Below are 20,796 nucleotides of genomic sequence, written 5' to 3' on the forward strand. Positions count from 1 at the left end.
ATGCCAGTGCAGTGATAGGGTTGGTGGCTTTTTTAAAAAATATATATTTTTTGGAATCATTGCAAATTGACAGAGAGGTTGAAAGTACGGTATAAAGAACTATTTTTTTTTTCCTAAACCATTTGAAAGTAAGTTGCTGATCTGAGGCCCCAATGCTCCAAACACTCATGCAGCTGAGATGATAACATGATCGTTGTTATTTTAAGCCAACTAGTTTTGTATTTATAACTGGAACAAATTTTGGCCTCTGAAAGGGGAACGTAGGTACAGCAAATTCTAGTCTGTGAGGCCCTGGCTTGGGATCCAGGCAGTAGGATGCTGGAAGGACCTTAGGAGACTGACCATGAGCGTTTAAAGAAGGTAAAGATAAGGTGGTTGGATGTGCGTGGTAAAGGGACCCACATTATCCAGTAGCGGAAATTTTGGAAACACTGTTACCTGCGGTGACGTGGAAAATAGGAAATGAATTTAATGAACGCAAATGTCTCCTGAGGCTTTGGCTTCATCTCACTGCCCATCGTAACATGGAAGAGGAGAAATCAGAACCAAAGAGTGACCGCTGAGATGGAAAATAAAGCGCACAAGCACACAGACACACGCATCTACATTTATCTCTCCATCTGTATATTGAAAACCACAAGTCCGTGTGGATGAGTCCAATCCCGATCCAATTCCAGACTGATCTAGTGTCCTCCTGTGCTAACTCTTCCATGGCGGTGAGAAACCAGGCTTCCTCTCTCTGTGTTTACTTATTACTACACTAAGTCCCCTACGTACAAATCTTCAAGTTGTGTACTTTCAAAGATGTGAACAATTGAATCCAGCAGGGAACCAGAACCTGTGCCATCAACGTCAGGTGTGAGTGAAATGGCAGCTTGCCCTCCGTCTCCTGTTGCTGACGACCCTTCAGCTGTGCCATCTCCCACCTCCTCCCCCTCCTCCAGGCAGTAACTCTTCTTGCCTGTTCACTCGGTGCCAGCCCCTGGATGCCCGCTGCTGTACTGGACTACTGGACTTTTCAAGGCACTGTACTGTCAGTTTAAAAATGTTTTATTTTTGTGTGTGTTTGTTTTTTATGTATTATTTGTGTGAAAAGTATTATAAACCTATTACAGTACAGTACTGTAGAGCCAATTGTATTAGTTGGGTACCTGGGCTAACTGTGTTGGACTTAACAAATTGGACTTAGGATCACACTCTCAGAGGGAACTCATTCGTATGTAGGGGACTTGCTGTATGTTTACTTGTTTCATGATTCCCCTGTATGTACAATCATCCCACCTCCATAGGGATGCGGATGGCTTGTCTAATTTACCACGTGCTTTCATGTTACTTTCCCACTAACTTAGACAAGTACTAATCCGCCAGCTTTTGTTGCCCACACCCCATGTGGATACCCGCCCCTCCTCACTCCAGCTCTGACCTTCCACCTCAGGCCTCCCCCTGCACAGACCCTCTCCTCACCCACGGAGACAGACTTCAGCACCCCTGCAGGACGACCCTTCTCACTTTTTGCAAACTCTGATCTCCTCCCCCGCTTCCCGGGGCTCCTCTGTCACTCATTTTGACCCTAGCAGCATGCATGCCAATTTCCTGGGATGTCCTTTTAAAATTTTGATTGAGTGTAACCTCCAGAGCATCCAATTCGGGAAGCAGGTGGTGGGGGGCAGTTAGAAAGCTGCATCCTAAGTGGTTCGGCTATAAAAGGGGTGAGGGGCCCCCATGAAGGAACACTGCCGTCACTTCTGGCACCGAGCTCTGCTTAGAGTGGACATTTGGAAATGTCTGCTGTATTGACTGGACTACAAAGCCCCCTTGATCTCCATTTCAAGGCAGGGCCATTGTGAAAGCCTGGAAGTATGCAGGGAACAGTGCCTGCAACCCTCAGCATAGGGCGCTCTCCAAAGGCACGGACAGCCCACTGAAAGGTCACATGCGTGGCCTCGGCTGCCACCTCAGGCGACCAAGGCTTTCAGCGTCAGATGGCAATGTTGCCACCAAAGGACAGCTCAGACCATTAATGTCACCACGTCAGAGGCATCAAATGGCACAGCCCCGACCTCTGCTTCTTACACTGTATATTTCTGGGCAAACCAATCTTAAAGCAGATACCAACCTTGAAAACATGGCTTGCTTGGCAAATTCCACTTCTTCTGGAGACACTGTGACCATCTGGCCAGTGAGCGTTAACCGGGCACAGCGGGGATCTTCTGGGTCAATGATATTTTTTCTGCATTTGAAGGACATTTTTCAGATATTAAAATGATGATAGAATGACAGCTGGACATACTAAGGATTTTATTAAAAATAAAGGGAGTTCCCTGGAGAGCCAGTTGTTAGGACTCCGCGCTTTCACTGCCGAGGGCCCAGGTTTGATCCCTGGTCGGGGAACTGAGATCCCACAAGTTGCGCACCGTGACAAAAAAAAAAAAAAAAGAAAGAAAGAAAATAGTGATCACGTTGCTGGTTATATTGTTCAAGTTTTTACATTTTATGGAATTACTTGAAAATACTTTAGCATATATGATCCTGCAATCTCACTCCTGGGCATGTATCCAGACAAAACTCTAATTCATAAAGAGACATGAACCCCTATGTTCATAGCAGTACTATTCACAACAGCCAGGACATGGAAGCAACCTAAATGTCCATCGACAGATGAATGGATAAAGAAGATGTGGTACATATATAGAGTGGAATATTACTCAGCCATAAAAAAGAATGAAATAATGCCATTTGCAGCAACGTGGATGCAGCTAGAGATGATCATACTAAGTGAAGTAAGTCAGAAAGAGAAAGACAAATACCATGTGATATCCCTTATATGTGGAATCTAAAATATGACACAAATGAACTTATCTACGAAATAGAAACAGACTCACAGGCATAGAGAACAGACTTGTGGTTGCCAAGGGGGAGGGGAGGTGGGGGAGGATGGATTGGGAGTTTGGGAGTAGCAGGTGGAAACTATTATATATGGGATGGATAAACAACAAGGTCCTACTGTAGAGCACAGGGGACTAAATTCAGTATCCTGTGGTAAACCATAATGGAAAAGTATATGAAAAAGAATGTATACCTATGTGTATTTGAATCACTTTACTGTACAGCAGAAATTAACACAATATTCTAAATCAACTATACTTCAATAAACTAAAAAAAAATTAAGATACTTTGGTACAGGCAGTGTGGCAGGTGTGTCTGTGTAGGCTGGATGTCAGTGTGCATCCTCGCGGGTGGCAGACAGCCCCGGAAGTACCCTAGTCGAGAGTGCACAGGCCAGGGCAAGGCTCTGCAACACCCCTATAGGGAGCCACTGTCCAGAGTCAGGTGGCTGCTCTGCGTGACTCTAGGGAGTGCCACCCCCTCGAGATACTATGAATAGCGCCCCTGGAGTAATGCAGTGCACCTGCCTGGATCCAGCAGTGGTCAAGGTAAAGGCTTTCAGGCATCACCGTCATCAGACACAGAGGTCCCTTACTGAACATAAGGGATGTTAGAAATAACATTGTATGACAAGCGTTTCCATGGTGGCAGGATTCTTCTATAAACATGTGCTTTCCTTGTAAGAGTCACCTGGCCGTGAAAGTGTGGGAGGGCAACGGAGAGCTCCCACCCACCTCTCATCATGAGAGGCTGCCTATTTCTGGAAGAAGCATAAATGGGAGAATCTGAATCTTCATGTTTCAGATCGTGGCTTCATCTTAAGCCAGGAGAGAAACCTCCCCCAGGTGACAGCTGGTGCCTTACGCATTTCACAATCTCTCCATATGTGCTTGGGAAGGTGGTTCCAGGATGGGGCAACAAGATGTGTCTGTACATCGCCTCGTTTTGTGTGTGGCTGTACATCACCTCATTTTGTTTCATCTTCATGACGACCCCAGGAGGTAGGTGGGATGACTGACCTGGTTTTAGAGATGAGGAGAATGCGATTCAGGTAGGCTAAGTGACTTGTCCTGGGCCATGGAGCTTGCAGGGTCTGTCGGAGCCCAGGTCCTCTGGCCTCAAGCAGGAAGGCAGCCACCTGGCAGCCTAGCACTTGTATCTGGGTGTATCCCAGACTGACCATCTCCTTCATCTCCTGGATTCTATGAGTCCTCAATATTTATGGATTCTCTCTCTTATTATCTGATTGTGGACTCTTAGATATCATGTTTAATAACATTTTAATTTTTGGTGAATGCTTTCTCAAAAGCTCAGCTTAGGGGGAAGAAAAAAGTTCACCTTAGGGGTAAAAAAAAAAAAAAAGTATCACATGACAAAAAAAGAGTGTGTGCAGAGATATCTGTTACAGCATCATTTATGATGGCAAAAATGGGAAGTAACCAGGCTTCCCTGGTGGCGCAGCAGTTAAGAATCTGCCTGCCAATGCAGGGGACACGGGTTCGAGCCCTGGTCCAGGAAGATCTCACATGCTGCGGAGCAACTAAGCCTGTGCACCACAACTACTGAGCCTGTGCTCTACAGCCTGCAAGCTGCAACTACTGAGCCCGTGTTCCACAATTACCGAAGCCCGTATGCCTAGAGCCCATTCTCCACAACAAGAGAAGCCATCGCAATGAGAAGCCCGCGCACCGCAACGAAGAGTAGCCCTTGCTCGCCACAACTAGGGAAAGCCCGCGTGCAGCAACGAAGACCCAATGCAGCCAAAACTAAATAAATAAAATAAATAAAAATTAATAAAAAAGAAAACGACAAAAAATGGGAAGTAACCAAAATGCTCAGCAGTGGGAGAACATAAATAAATTGTTTTATCAACAGTATGAAATACAACCTTTAAAAAGAATGAGATAGAGCTATAGGTGGCCATGAGAAAGATATAAGTAAAAAGTTAGCTGAAGAACAATACATGCAGTAGGACCCCGTTAAAAAAAGTAATCCTAAAACTATATGTGTGTGTGTGTGTGTGTGTGTGTGTATCTGTGTGTGTGTATATATATATATATATATGCTTAGAAAATGTTCTTGGAAGGATATATTCTAAGATATAACTTTGGTTATTTCAAGAAGGGGATTTGAGGGGCTCGAGGTGTAGGGGGAGAAGCCCCTTTTTATTTTATATACTTCCATATTCTTTGAATATTACATATGTAATGCAGAAAAGTAATTTCCAGCAGGGGCTGGGGGGCAGATAGGGAGAGTTTGGTGAAAAGGTACAAACTTGCAGCTATAAGATGAAAAAGTCTGAGAATCTAATGCGTAACATGGTGACTCTTGTTAATAACACTGTATTGTATAGTTGAAATTTTCTAAGAGGAGAGAACTTAAATGTTCTCACACAAAAGGCAAACGGCGATTAACTAGATGGTGGGAATCTTTTCATCATGTACACGTATATCAAATTATCGTGGTGTGTGCTTTAAATATCTTATAATTTTATTTGCCAATTATACCCCAATAAAGCTGAAAAAAGACAAAAAAGTAATGGTCACATAACACTATCTCCTGGTGGGCAGTCAAGGGGTAACTCAGCAGACTGGGGCTGTCCAAACCCTGCACATTCCAAAGAAAGGCCTGTCTTCAGGAGGACTGGCCCTTGGCTGGCTCCTAGAAGATACCTCTGAGCCCTTGAAATTTCCTGCTTCACCAGAGTGTTTTTGTGCCTGAGACCCTGGGCCATGCTGGGTCAGCTTAACCTCTTGGGCCCTGAGTCTGAGTAGCTAAGATCAATCATGCAGATGCTATAATTGCCATGTGACTGGATTCCAGTAAAAACCCTGGATACCAAGGCTCAGGTGAGTTTCTCTAGTTGGCAATACCTTGCACCTGTTGTCACACATCATTTCTGGGAGCACTAAGTGTGTCCCTGTATGATTCCAGTGGGAAGGGTCTCCTTCCTAGAGCTTGGGCCTGGATTTTCCTGGACTGCGCCCCATGTGCATTTTGCCCTTGATGACCTTGATCTGTATCCTTTCACTGGAAAAGACCATGAGCTCTTGAGTCCTGTGAGTCCTTCCAGTGAATCACTGAGCCTGGGGGTGGTCTTGGGACTCCCACACAGTTGACCAAGCAGACTCTGCACATGCTCTTTTCACAGATGGTGTATATCACAAAACGGCTGCTTCCAGGAGGCATGACTCATCAGAACTCATTCCCGTCCATTATAACATTAAAGAAAGGTACATTTGTTAAGCAAAACATATGTTTTGCTTATACTTAAGGGACTTGTTTTCACCTGCCTACAAGTTTTTCTTTATTATACACTCTGTTGAGTCATAATAAGAGAAAGAGTGGACATGCCCACATATCCAGGTGAAATGCTCCACGTCAGAACACTGTGTACCATTTGAAAGTGTTACAGGCTGCTGAGGTTTTGACACTGCAAAAATGTAGTTGCTGAATTGTGAATTTTTCAAAGATGAAAGAATGACGGGAGGCACTCTACACAACTGTAAACACTGAATCAACACTGAGTTTTGTAAAAAACCTGAGATGGATTGGAGAAAATAAGTAAAAATAGTAAATGGGAACTAAACATACAGATAACCAGATGAGACTGTCATCAGTTGTACCCAATTTATTTGTTTGCTATTAAAGCCAATTTTTTTTTCACAAAATGGCTCCATCATGAAAGCAATGAAATTAGGATTCATAAGTAAGTCATAATAGAAGAACACATTACATTTAAGAAGGGGGCACTTTGCTTCTCCAGTGGTGGAGATTACAAAGACTAGAAAGAAGATTATGTATTTAAATAGGTAAACAGAAAGCTTTATCCTTTTTGAGAATAACAGCCCCTCAAAGATGTCCACATACTAACCTCTGGAACTTGTGACTGTGTTACCTTTCACGGCCAAGGGGAATTAAGGTTGCCAATCAGCTGGCCTGGATTACGCACCTGGGCTCAATGCGATCATAAAGGTCCTTAAAAGTGGAAGAGGGGGCTTCCCTGGTGGCGCAGTGGTTGAGTCCACCTGCTGATGCAGGGGACATGGGTTCATGCCCCGGTCCAGGAAGATCCCACATGCCGCGGAGCAGCTGGGCCCGTGAGCCATGGCCGCTGAGCCTGTGCGTCTGGAGCCTGTGCTCCGCAACGGGAGAGGCCACAACAGTGAGAGGCCCGCGTACCACACACACAAAAAAAAGTGGAAGAGGGAGGCAAAAGAGAGTGTTGGGGTGATATGATGGGAAAAAGACTCTCCTGGCCATAGCTGGCTTTGAATATGGGAGGGGGCCAGAGCCCAGGAGTGCAGGCAGCCTCTAGAAGCTGGAAAAGGCAAGAGAATGGATTTTCCCCTAGAGCCTCCACAAAGGACACCTTGGTTTTAGCCCAGGAAGACCTGTTTGGACTTCTGCCCTCCGAAACTATGACATAATACATTTGTGTTGTTTTGGGCCACGAAGTTGTGGTGGTTTGGTACAGCAGCATTAGAAAACTAATACACCGGGGCTTCCCTGGTAGCGCAGTGGGTAAGAATCCACCTGCCAATGCAGAGGATGCGGGTTCGAGCCCTGGTCCAGGAAGATCCCACATGCCGCGGAGCGACTAGGCCCATGTGCCACAACTACTGAGCCTGCGCGTCTGGAGCCTGTGCTCCGCAACAAGAGAAGCCACCGCAATGAGCAGCCTGTGCACCGCAACAAAGAGTAGCCCCTGCTCGCCACAACTAGAGAAAGCCTGCATGCAGCAACGAAGACACAACTCAGCCAAAAAATAAATAAATAAATAAGTTAAAAAAAACCCAAAACAAAAAACAAACAAACAAAAAAACTAATACACCATCAGAGGGAAGTTGGACTCCAATCCTATCCTGAGCCACGTGAGTGCAACACACCTGAGGTTACTGCACCTGCTGCTCCCAAATGGCCAGCCAGTGCACAGCAACCAGGTAGGAGGATGCTGTGTACCCCAGGACCCTGATCCACGGCTCTTGATTTATGAGAGCGTGCTTTGATGAACAGCTGCTGTAGAAGACATTCCCCAATATCCTGTAATAAGCTATAATGAAAAAAAATTGAAAAAAAAGAATATATATACATATATATGTATAACTGAATCACTTTGCTGTACACCTGAAACTAACATAATATTGTAAATCAACTATACGTAAAGTAAAAAAAACAAAAACAAAAACATCCCCCCTCCTCTTGGCAATGCACGTGGAATATTGTTTAGGCATCCATTTCCTCCTCACACGGCTTCAGGGAACCCTATTCCATCCCTAGATCCTGAGAGCTGGGATTGCCCAAGCCAACCAGCCAATTCCATCCTCTGGCCATAGTGACGGACTCAGGGATGGGCACAAGAGCAAGTTTGCTCATTAAAGCTCAAGGAGCTACTTGCTGGGGACTTCTGGAATGGCAACCCCTCCCTCTCCTTTGGAGTCTAACTGGAGAGATGCTCGCTGTTGCTGGACATAAACGGAGCATGTGTACCCGGAAGTGGCTGGCAGCCACAGGGGATCACAGGTTGGGGACGGGCAGGGGTGGGAGGGTGCGGCCCTTAAAATGCAGCAGACACTGGAGAAGGCAGCGAGGAGGGATGGGAAAATCTCATTTGGGCTGACCTTGCAGAGCTCCTAAGAAAAGCCTACCTCTGGACTTTTCAAATATGTCAACTAATCAGCTTCCTTAATTCTCCAAGCACATCTGAGCTTATTTTTCTATTTCTTGCAACTGAGAGGTTCCTCGCTATAGAAGGGCTTCACGTTTCAGGAGCTCTGTCTCTGTTCTTGGACTGGATCGTATGGTTGAGGCATGTCCAGCTAACGTTGGATGCTATTAGTAACAATCCATGAGAAGCAAGGACGGCCTGTTTTGTTTTTTTTTTAATTTTTTTGCCGAGCCACAGGTGGGATCTTAGTTCCCTGACCAGGATCAAACCTGCGCCCACTGCATTGGAAGCCCGGAGTCTTAACCGCTGGACTGCTAGGGAAGTCCTGGCCTGTATTTTTTAAAAATTACTTACTTACTTACTTACTCAATTTATTTATTTATGGCTGCATTGGGTCTTCGTTGCTGCACGTAGGCTTTCTCTAGTTGTGGCGAGCGGGGGCTACTCTTTGTTGCAGTGCGCGGGCTTCTCATAGCTGTGGCTTCTTTTGTTGTGGAGCACGGGCTCTAGGTGTGTGGGCTTCAGTAGTTGTGGCTCGTGGGCTTAGTTGCTCTGTGGCATGTGGGATCTTTCCAGACCAGGGCTCGAACCCGTGTCCCCTGCATTGGCAGGCGGATTCTTAACCACTGCACCACCAGGAAAGTCCCTGGCCTATATTTTTTAAATATTTGCACATTTATATATTTCCTTGAGATAAGGCTGTATCTACCATGTGTTAGGAAGCAGTTTTCCATGGTCTCTCGTGTTTCTGAACGTCTTGTAAGCATAGGACTAGCTCCCTTGGCTCTGAACTATCTTTTCACAAAGATGTTTACAGAGCCAACAGCTTTGGAAGACAGAGCATCTCCCCATGGGGCGGCGGCCTGTCCAGAGGGGTGCAGAATGGGCTCCCTCTGGGGGCAGCAGGCTTGCCTCCACTGTACAGATTTTGGTCCTCTAGGCTCAGGGTTCCTCTCCTGTAATGCAAGCCACCGTGTGTGCAGATGACCCCTGGCCCTCTTCACATCCCCCTGGGGGAACTAGGGCTCGGGGGAAATCCCACTATAAACTGCTGATGCTCTGGCTGCTGCCATTGCTGGGGTAACAAAGTCCTTTGCCTCTGACCCAGGAGGCTTGTGTCTTCTGCCCCCATCCGTGAACCACGGCAGGCTGACTCGTTACTTAGAATGAACCAGGTGAGCTTGCTGGCAAATAGGGTAAAACCTTAGAGTCTTCACAGTCTTTGACCCAAGTAAAACTATTCAGTTTCTCTGTTTTCGGTTGGAATTGAATCACTTTGGAAACAGCGAGGGAAAAATAATTATAACATGCTGATCAGAAGCTCTGATTTGCATATGTATATCTTTGAGTAATAAAGATGGTGAGGGACTTCCCTGGTGGGACAGTGGTTAAGAATCCGCTTGCCAATGCAGGGGACACGGGTTCGAGCCCTGGTCCAGGAAGATCCCACATGCCACGGAGCAACTAAGCCCGTGCGCCACAACTACTGAGCTTGCACTCTAGAACCTGTGAGCTACAACCGCTGAGACTGCGTTCTAGAACTCGCGAGCCACAAATACTGAGCCCGTGTGCCATAACTACTGAGCCTGCGTGCCTAGAGCCCATGCTCCACAACAAGTGAAGCCACTGCAATGAGAAGCCTGTGCACCGCAACAAAGAGTAGCCCTTGCTCGCCACAACTAGAGAAAGCCCGCACGCAGCAACGAAGACCCAACGCAGCCAAAAATAAATAAATACATAAATTTATTTAAAAATAAAAAAATAAAGATGGTGAAATAAATTATTTTAAAACGTTATCTGTTCTTTAGACAAAAGTGTTTCACATTACATGGATTATAGAGCAAGGTAACGAAAGAGCTCTTGCTGGTGCAAAGTCTGGAACCCTTGTGTGGCCTTGCTCTTCCTGGACTAGCCCAGGGCCTTCAGGGGCCCATCCCCAGCCTGGGGATGTGAGAAGCCCTGGCACAAAGGAAGTCCCGCCCCGTCTCCTTGAACCTCCTGAGTCTGTCTGTATTCTTCTTGTTTCCTGTTTAGCATGTGCACAGTCCCCCTAGTCTGAGACACCATCTGCTATTTCCTGGCCTCTGATTCTAGCTGAACTCCATTCCTTGACTTCTAATGGGGCCAGACAAAAATCACTATCCAGGAAACAGTGACAGCAGCCGATTTTGTATTTGTGCATCTCCGTGTGAGTGGGGTTGAGGTGGTGATGGTAACGGAGGGAAGCAAATTCATCTCAGGACGGGCTGCTCTTTGGTTTAGGAAAGCATATTAGTGGGCATATCAAGGCAAGGCCAGGCCCCCCTCCTCAGGGCACCCAGGCCAGTGTTTGCAGGGAGAGAAAGGGAGCTGAGTGTGTGAGATGCCTCCCCGAGGTTACTGCGTTTTGAATTCTGGTACAGGCAGAAGACACAGAAGGTTTTGTCTTGCTGTGTGTGTTTGGGGAGGTCGCTGAGACTCAGAGAAGAGAAGAAAGGCAGTGGGAGGAGGCCTGGACTTTGGAGGGGATACCCAGCCATGTGGCAGGGGTGTCTTCCATCCTTGTGATGAGGGGTGGCCAGTGATGGTGCAGGGATGCCCCGCGATGTGGCTGCTGTCCAGTGCTGTACCTGGAGTTGCCAGACGTAGGAGGTATCAATACAGATGGCCGGTTACCTTTGAATTTTAGATAAACAACAAATTTTTTTTTTCAGTATAAGATGTCCCAGACAGTATTTGGGACATGCTTATACTAAAAGTGTATTTGTTTATCTGAAATTCACATTTGACTGGGAATCCTGTCTTTCACCCGACAACCCTAGGCACCCCTCCCACTATTCCCCCAGACCCTAGTGAAAGTCTATTATACCCAGTGTCCCTGCATGGCAAAGGAGAGAAGCCACCAGGTGTGGTGGTAAGACATCCAGATGTGGCTGAGGAGGGGGAAGGGAGAACGGCGGGGGGGAGTGGGGTGGTGATGGTCCCCACCTGCGTCATCAGCACCTCTCTGGGTTCCTTGGAAATGTCCGGGCGGGCTTTCTGCCTTCCGCGGTTGGTGAGAATTTGGTTATTTTACCTGTGTGCTGCTGGAAGGGCTGCCCCTCGGGGCTGAGGGCCTTCGGCGGCACTGTTTCCATGTCTCTTTCAGGTTAGGGGACGTTCTTTTGGGCATGGCTCTCCTTCCCACTTGTCCTCAGAGCCTGCCACATGCACTCTGCCAGATGGGCAGCTAGTGACCCAAAAGGACTTCTGTCTCAAGGGCAGGACCAGAAAAGCCTGGTCTGCTCAGGTGGTCACCTGGAGAACCCAGAGGATGACTTACCAGCTTGAGGACCCTCTAGAAAGTGGCGGAAACTGTCTAGGAACTGCCCTCTGCCTGCCCTGGTCCCTGGCTGTGTTCATTACATCGTGCTGCTGCTCTGTGTGGCCTCTGATAGGGGGAATGCTTGCACACCCCAGCCTGGAACTTATTTTTAACCTTTTTATTTTAATTTTTCCTCCAACAGAATCATTTTTTTGGTTATTATTAATTTATTATTCATATATTGATGGCATGGTTTCCTTTACATTATTGCTAGAGTCATCTTTCTAAAATAAAAAATTGTCACCTTCTAATTTCATGTACTTTTAATACCCCTCTACTTATACAAGCACAGCCAAAATCTGAAAATACGGTACAAAATGTTCCTAATGGTCAGGTATTTGTCTTTTTTCCTGGCCTTATCCTTTGCAGCCCTCTGGACATAAACAATTACTTTTATACCAAGATTCAAACCTCCCAGCCTTTCTCACACCATTCTATCTTCCTAGAATGATGAACCCTCCACATGCATGAACACGCATATGCATGTTCCCGTGTGTGTGCACGCACACACTCACCTATCACTGGTTGCCTAACAAACATATTAAAACTTAGCTCATTCCAAGTAATTTTGCTCCACCACTCATATAAACTTGTGCCCTATATATATTTCTATCATAACACATGGAATACTTGTAAAATATTCCACATTTTACAACAATGCCAATGACTCCCCAGGAACAGTGCAATATAATGACCCTTAGGACTTAATTTCACACACTTATTTATTTGTCTACCTCTGCCTGACGGGTGGAATGTAATGATAGAACATGTGCTTCATTCACCCTTGTGGTCCCGAAAACTTAGCCCCATGGATAGCACATTTTTTGTCCTGAATAAATATTCATTGAATGGGGGCTTCCCTGGTGGCGCAGTGGTTGGGAGTCTGCCTGCTAACGCGGGGGACGCGGGTTCGAGCCCTGGTCTGGGAGGATCCCACATGCCGCAGAGCGACTAGGCCTGTGAGCCACAACTACTGAGCCTGCACATCTGGAGCCTGTGCTCTGCAACAAGAGAGGCCGCGATAGTGAGAGGCCCGCACACCACGATGAAGAGTGGCCCCCGCTTGCCACAACTAGAGAAAGCCCTCGCACAGAAATGAAGACCCAACACAGCCATAAAAACAAACAAATAAATAAATAAGCAAGCCAAGCATTAAAATATATATATATATTCATTGAATGAATGGACAGCTGATGATTTCCTTCTTCCTGAAATTTTAGATCTTTGGTTATAACCTTCATATACCTCCTATGATGGGCCCTTGAACACCAAGGAAAAAACAACTATGACTCAGAAAAGCTTATGAGAACACCACCAATTCATTCTGACCATTCATCCACACCAGTCTTTATGTATGCCATACCTGATCTTGGGTAATATACTATAGCAGTACTTTTTTTGCATGAAAGTAAAAATAGTGTAAAAATATCTTTAAACCCTTAAGTCTGTCTTAAAAAAATACATTTTAAATTCACCTGAAATATTCATCCTCATTCTTTCCCCAAGTATTGCTATACCCCTCCTGAGTTCTGAAAGTGACTGTTTTGTGAAGGACCTGTTAAACTACTGAGTAAATAACACGGCTTTTGAAATTATCATAATTATACTTATTTACATAACAGACCATGATCTCTTCAAGAAATTGTTACCTTAATTACATAAAATCTCACATATAGGGTTTCTATTTTCTTTATTCATGAGCTAGTTTTAATCTTCATAGTCTATATTCAGTATAAAATAAATAATGATCTACTATCTCTCCATGGAATTCTGAAAGGAAGTAAATTATTATCATGAATAAAATAACACTTTGAATCATCCTAGAACAAAATGTGCTTTCAACTAGCTAATCTAAGGGATATTGATTTTATAACTTTTGTTGGCCTTCAATTCTATGTCATGGCCTTATTTTTCTCTGGGTAACCAAACTGATCTGGTTGTAACCGTACGAGATTAGGATTTTATTTGCAAGTGTATTAACAGATGGGGCCACTTTCTTTCTTTTTTTTTTTTTTAATATTTATTTATTTAGGCTGTGCTGGGTCTTAGTTGCAGCACAAGGGATCTAGTTCCCTGACCAGGATCGAACCTGGGCCCCCTGCATTGGGAGCGTGGAGTCTTAGCCACTGGACCACCAGGGGGAAGTCCCTCCTCCAACAGAATCTAATATAGAATTTGATAGTTTAAGCCAGGGGACTAAGGGACCAAAAGATAAAAAGAGTCTGTTCTTTTACAGGGAGAGGACTTCACGCCCACAGGCAGAGACCCAAAAGGCAATACTGTGTCAAAGCATGGGCCCATTCATACCGGCGTTCCAGAATGCTATTAAATAAAAGAACAGTCAGCTCTAGCACCTTGTGGGTAAAAAAGTGGATTAGATGACCCAGGGGCTATAAAGGAAACAATGAGACAGTGGTTGAGGGCTTAAACGACTTCCAATTACATGAGAAGATTGCTTTCTTTGAGCAATCCTTTAAGATAAGTAATCCTCCTTTTGCTACAGTTTTTTTTATACTCACATTTTTATGAGCTACAATTTTCTAAGAGCTTCACAAGGGATGCATTTTTCTAATAAATTGACATTCAACCTTCCCAAACACTTTATGTCTTGTTGGTTAGTATGATACATTTAAAGGCCTGTCTTATTTTGATGTATTTGTGTTCAGTGGTAAAGAAAAATGTTAGAGAAAAGCAGACAGTATGTTCTTTTTGGATTTAGGAAGTTAAGCCAATACACATAGACATACTGGGTGAATGACATTAAAATATTCAACTTTGTTTCGATTCTTTAAAATAGAGGAAAAAAATTTGTTTCATGCAGTCCCCGAGTGACAGGGATACAATGTCAATCACCATCCGATCCAGGTACATAGTTCTCAGCCAGGAAGTGTTTCTTCCTGTAAGGAAAACTGGGAAATCTGTGGAGCACCTTTGTCCCAGTGACTGGGCTGGGGGCTCTACTTGCATTTAGCGGGCAGGGACCGGGAATCCGAAGAAATGTCCCGTGATGCATGGGACTTCCTTGCACAATGAACTGTGCCACCCAAAACACAGCAGAACCCCCATGCAAGCAGCTCTGCAGGAAAGAGCTCTTTGCAGGAGGCCCTTTTATCTCGAAACTAACCTCAAACCAGGCGCCCCCACGCTCTACTCATCTCCGGCCCTAGCACACCTTTCAAACCTTTTGATCACACAACGCCTCGCCTAATCTGTTAGCTCTTTCCTTGGCTCTTTCCGTAGGTCAAAGCAGTGGAAATGAAGAAGTCATTAACAGAGGACCAGATCTCTTCACCAGCTTCCCCTTCAGTAATCTCACAAACAAACTGTGTGAACAAGATAGCATCTAAAGAAAGAGCACAGGAAGTCGACAAGCCTGCACACAGTGGGGCGTGGCACCACTCTGATGCCCTATCTCAATGATTAACTGAGATTACTTCCCTTTTTTCCCTTTAAAAACTTTCATGGCCGAGCAGTCTTCGGAGATGGTTTTTGGGGGACACGGAGTCCACCATCTCCCCAGATTGCTGGCATCCTGCTGAAAAGCAACTTTCCTTTCTACCAACATTTGTCTCTCTCTCGAGTATTGATTTCTGAGCGGCGAGCAGCCGGACCTGACTTGGGAACACACAGTGATGTGCTGCTTTGTCTTAGTAAGTGAAGGACAGCTGGTGTCGAGCAGCTTCTCACTTCGGTGCTATTGACACTTGAGGCTGGGCAGTTCATTGCGCTGGGGGCGTCCTGTGCGTTGTAGAATATTTAGGAGCGCCTCTGGGCTCCACCCACGGGATTGCAGTAGCACCCTCCTTCCCCAAGTTGTAACAACCAAAATCATCTCCAGACATTGCCATATGTCCCTGGGGAGGGGTCCCCCCACTTCTGTTTGAGACCCACTGGCACAGACACAGGTACATTTACAGACTCGTGGAGGGAGAGGAGAGAGGCTCAGAGGCTTCTGCATTTTGTCAAAGAAATGTGGGTGCCACCTGCAACCCAGAGAGACTGGAGGGGATAAGATTTGGTCTGAAAAGCAGGGAGTAGGCGTGAATCTGAGGGTGGGAAAGGAGCCTTGGTGGGAGATGGAGGATCTTCCAGTGATGTTGGAATGCATGGGAAGATTTTGTTCATGAATTTAAAGTGGGAGAGTCAGCCTGGCCGTGTGATTTGTTCCTGTAACTCGGAGCCTCCTGGGTGCAGGAGGAGGAGCGATCAGGGTTGAACGGGGTTGGATGTAGCCAGGGGTGCTTCAGAGGGAGAGGGGCAGAGAACTTGCAGGTGGTCTTGGGGGGTGGGTTATAAAGACAGACCCTGGAGTCTGAGCTGGGCGAAGGGGGAGGGGAGCCGGGAGGCGCTGACCGTGGTGAGATGAGATGGTGACGGGGAAGAGGATGCTGGGCTCCATGTGGTCCAGGCATGCTGCAGAGGGGTGACTCAGGCGAGAAGGGGCTGGGGTAGGCTGCTCAGAATGGACATTCGGACGTGGGGCGTGTGCTACAGGATCTGGGTGTGGCCGAGGAAGTGAAAACCTGGCTGGAGAAGCGAGGGTGTAGGATGGACCGTCTGCACGATGCTGAAGGTAAGAAGAGGGTGGCAGTGGAGAGGAAACCGTGAGGCCTCTGTGGCTTCCACCCACCTGTTCTGCTTCCACCTCCAGGGCGACATCAGAACAAAGAGAGCTGCCATTTTCTGACCTGGCCTTTCAGACATGTGCAGAAAGCACTTAGCTATTTCTCAAGACCTGTTTCAGTCTGGCTGCTTTCAGACTTGCTAGCTTGTCAATATTCTTGTTAAAACTTTAGTATCCAGGATGGACCTCATTGCTCGAGCAGAAGGTTCACAAAGTAGAGGAGTGGGTCACGTCCGCCGCTCCCTACTCCGTCCTGCCGGGGAAGCGCGTGTATGTTGTGTTGTGTTGTGTTGTGTTGTGTTATGTTATGTTATGTTACTTCATCTAAATGTTTATATTAAATTTGATTTGATTCTAATTTTATTTTATGGCGTACCAGTATAATGCCTCACACTGTCCCAGTTAATTCCCCTCCCCAGTTTTCTCTTTCCTTCTTGGCACCATTTTCCTGGCTGTGGCTCTGGCTTCTCTTGACAATTTTTCTGTGTCTCTCAAACAGGATTCAGTGTCTCAAGCTCCTAGTTGGTTCAACCCAGGACCCTTCCACTGGCATCCTTCCACTGGCATCCCAGGTTCCCACCACTTTCCAGGGGCTGTAAATGGCCAAGGAACCAGAAACATCCTCCTCAGCGCTCAGATTAAACCCCTTCCTATTTTTTTTTTTTTTTTTTTTTGCGGTACGCGGGCCTCTCACTGTTGTGGCCCCTCCCGTTGCGGAGCACAGGCTCCGGACGCGCAGGCCCAGCGGCCATGGCTCATGGGCCCAGCCGCTCCGCGGCATGTGGGATCTTCCTGGACCAGGGCACGAACCCGCGTCCCCTGCATCGGCAGGCAGACTCTCAACCACTGCGCCACCAGGGAAGCGCCCCCCCTCCTATTAATCAACACCTTCGGGGCTCCAGCCAGTCATCTATCCGTCCACAGTTTCACATCTTTGTGAAATGAGGTGTAAGAGAAACAAATGTATTACACGTGAGAGACAGAAGCCTACCCAGCACTACGATCCCTTGTTCATATTATTCTACCTTGTCGACAAGAACGTATCACTCAGGCTTTCTGTCAAGGGCCTCAGGGAAATCCACATGCAGTGAGCAGACAATCGTCTTCCTGACTTATCACCTAGTAAAAAACCTATCGAAGAAAGGGATGGCCTTTTCGTCGTGCCAGCCTCCCCAACTTCTATTGTCTCTAGCTGGTTGCTTCTTCTCATTTTTGGGCGCACAACCATTTTAAAAGATGGTCTGTTCTGGAATAACTACGAAAGTTATTTGGGGTTCATCTGCAGACCCTCCCAGCCTCTGGTTTTTGAGACTCTGGTTTTTGAGACTCTGAACAAATTGGTCCATGTTCATGCTGTGTTGATGCCTTTTCCACCCTTCAGTTCAATGCTCTTATCCATGGCTTCTCTGAGTTTCTTGGAATGAAGTTTGCGTCATTTGGAAGCCTTGGCCATATGTCTTTACAGGACAGAGTGCTACATTTCTGCACGCATCTTGGGCTCGGATTTTCTCTTATGCAGCATCAAATCTTAGGATTCAGTAAACCCCAGGCAGTCATACACAAAGGGACAAGACACACAAAGGGGGGAACTAGGTCCACTTCTGGGCAGGAGAGGGGCAGGGGTGCTAAGAACAGTTCACTCTGACAGGTCACGATTAAGCAGACTGCTCAACTTATAACCCTCTTCTCTGCAGTTTTCACCTTTCTCTATCATTCTGCCATGCTAAGAATATATTAAAATTAACATTCGTTGATGGACTATCACACGTGTTTGAGTCATTTTAATACCTACATTTGAAAAACATGTATATTATAAATAAGATCACGACTCCCCCAAAATACCAATGAGTGCCTTAGCATACATTAGAATAAATTACCATGTCTCTACCTACACTTGCAAATGCACTGAGACTGGTATATCCATCTGCGGTGGGTTGAATAAGGTCTCCCCACAAAGATGTCCACGTCCTAGTGCCCAGAACGTGTGACTGTTACCTTGTATGGCAACATGGACTTTACAGCTATGATTAAGTGAAGGAACTTGATATGGGAAGAGTATCCTGGATTATCCGGTGGGCCCAATGAAATCACAAGGGTCCTTAGACAGGGAGGTGGAAAATCAGAGCCGTAGGATCCAGGAAACGGGATCGACAGGTTAGATGATGCAAGGAAGGGGCCAGATGCCAAGAGATGTGGGTGGCCTCTAGGAGGTGAAAACGGCAAGGAAACAAATTCTCCTCTCAGAGCCTCCAGGGGGAACCAGCCCTGCCAACACCTTGACTGTAGCTCCATAAGACTCATTTCAGATTTCTAATCTCCAGGACTGTAAGAGAATAAATCTGTGTGGTTTTGAACCACAAATTTGAGGCAATTTATCACAGCAGCAATAGAAAACTATATACCATCCCTCAACGCCTAACTCAAATATTCCATATATTCACGCAGTAAACATTAGTTGAACACAGCCTCATTATGTTCAAGGCTCTGGGGGCGCTGGTGGAGAGTCAGAAGGACACAGTCCTGGCCCTCACGGGACTTACATTGTAGCAGGAGGGGCAGACGTCAGACAGCCTGCTCTACAATTCATGATTTATTCACTTGCTACGATAACATGGAAACTTGCCTCTGTTTCCTGACCCTCAAAACATAGGCAGGCTTCCATGTTATAATATCAACCCAGAAACCTAGGAAATGAGTGGGAATTAGTTAGGTAAAGGCAGGGAAATCAGCGTAGATAGAAGGAAGAGCAAGGGCAAAGGTCCCCAGGCAGAAAAGAGCCGAAAGACCACTGGGGCCAGCACAAAGACAAAGGGGAAGGGTGATGCCACAGACACTGGCACTGCCAGGGGTGGACCGCAGAGGCCTCAGAAGCCATGTTAAGATGTTAAAATTTCATCCTAAGAGCAATGGGAAAACACTGAAGAATTTTAAGCAGGGTAATGGAATGATGAGATGTGCTTTTTGAAAAGATATCTCCAGTTTTAGGATGGAAAGTGGGTTGGAAAGGGGCCAACAGGCATCCAGGGACACTGGTCAGGAGTATTTAAAGAGTCCAGGTGAGCAATAGTAGAGTCTTGGGCCAGGGGGTGGGGAGAAGCAAGCTGGAGAGAAGTAGTCAACTGGGGGAGAGGTCTGGGAGGTAGACCAGTTGGACCGAGCTGACTGGTTGTGGAAGAAGGAGAAGAAGTGAATGGTGGTACCCAAGGGTCTGCTCTGAACAGCCAAGTAGATAGGGAGCCCAGGACGAGGAGCCCTCTGGGGAAGGAGGAAGAGGCTGAGCTCGAGGGGTCCTTGAGATGTCCAAGTGGAGATGTCCAGGAAGCAGCTGGATTTGGGGTCTGGAAGTCAGATGAGAGGTCTCAGCTGGGAATATAAGCTTGGGAGTCCCTGGCATGTAAGTGTAGTGTTTGGGAGCGGATGGGGTACAGGAGGGAGAGCAGAGAGAGTGAAGATGCCAAGCCTCCTTCATGAGAGACTCTCCCCATCAACCATTTCCAGGCCAACGTCTCCTGGAGGATCTACCACGCTCAGCTTGTTCTAGAAGGATTTCCACGTGTGTCCCTCAACCTTTTCCTCCTCTCAAAGGTGGGGGGGGCTACTATTGCCTTTTATCTCTGTGCCTAACACTGCTTAGCACAGTTCGCTACACAGTAGATGCTGAAATGGATGTTTTATTGCAATAGACTGCCAGCCTGCACCTGTATGAATTTAAAACAGATTTCATGTCTTGCTTCTATCTCAGTGCACCTCACACGATGGAAGTTATATTTGAACAACTTAAAACAGACAACGTTTCTGTATTTTTGTAGATTTTGCAGCTTCTGACTCAGTTCCCTCTGAGAGGTAGGTGGGGAGGTTCCCTGCTTTCAGGCGGCAGCTGCTGTGAGGGGGCAGGGGGTACGGCGGAGCAGCAGGGCTGAGCAGCCCAGGTGTCTGGGATTGAATCTCAGCCCCCAATTAGAACTTGGACTGTGGGCCCTTGTACAAGTTCCTCATTCTCTCTGTGCCTCAGTTTCCTCATCTGTAAAAAGGGGCTAACAATAGTACCTCTCTCATGAGCATCTTGAAAGGGTCACATGGGTTATATGTCTCTGTTGCTTAGAACACTGCTTGGCACAGAAAAAGTGCCAGCTACACGATCGCTCTTATGCTTCTGAGGGATGCAGTGTAGATAGAGCACGGGCAATTTTCTCCTCCTCTGCCCATCTCTGTCACCCCAACTCCTGCACAGAGGAAACAGCTGTTCATGACAGTAACTACCACTTATTAGTACCG

The 20,796-nt window shown here is 46.4% G+C and overlaps 1 protein-coding gene across 1 annotated transcript in view; it reads right to left on the reverse strand.

Annotated features, from left to right (window-relative positions):
• CREG2 (cellular repressor of E1A stimulated genes 2) overlaps window positions 1–20,796 on the reverse strand; it is a 47,512-nt gene that overhangs the window by 6,864 nt on the left and 19,852 nt on the right. The window contains exon 3 of the mRNA XM_081253491.1: window positions 2,117–2,230. Within this exon, the coding sequence (XP_081109617.1) occupies window positions 2,117–2,230 (114 nt within the window). The remainder of the gene's footprint in view (window positions 1–2,116; window positions 2,231–20,796) is intronic.

This window comes from Mesoplodon bidens (assembly GCF_964165515.1).
Source record: "Mesoplodon bidens genome assembly, chromosome: 14".
Classification (NCBI taxonomy): Eukaryota; Metazoa; Chordata; class Mammalia; order Artiodactyla; family Ziphiidae; genus Mesoplodon; species Mesoplodon bidens.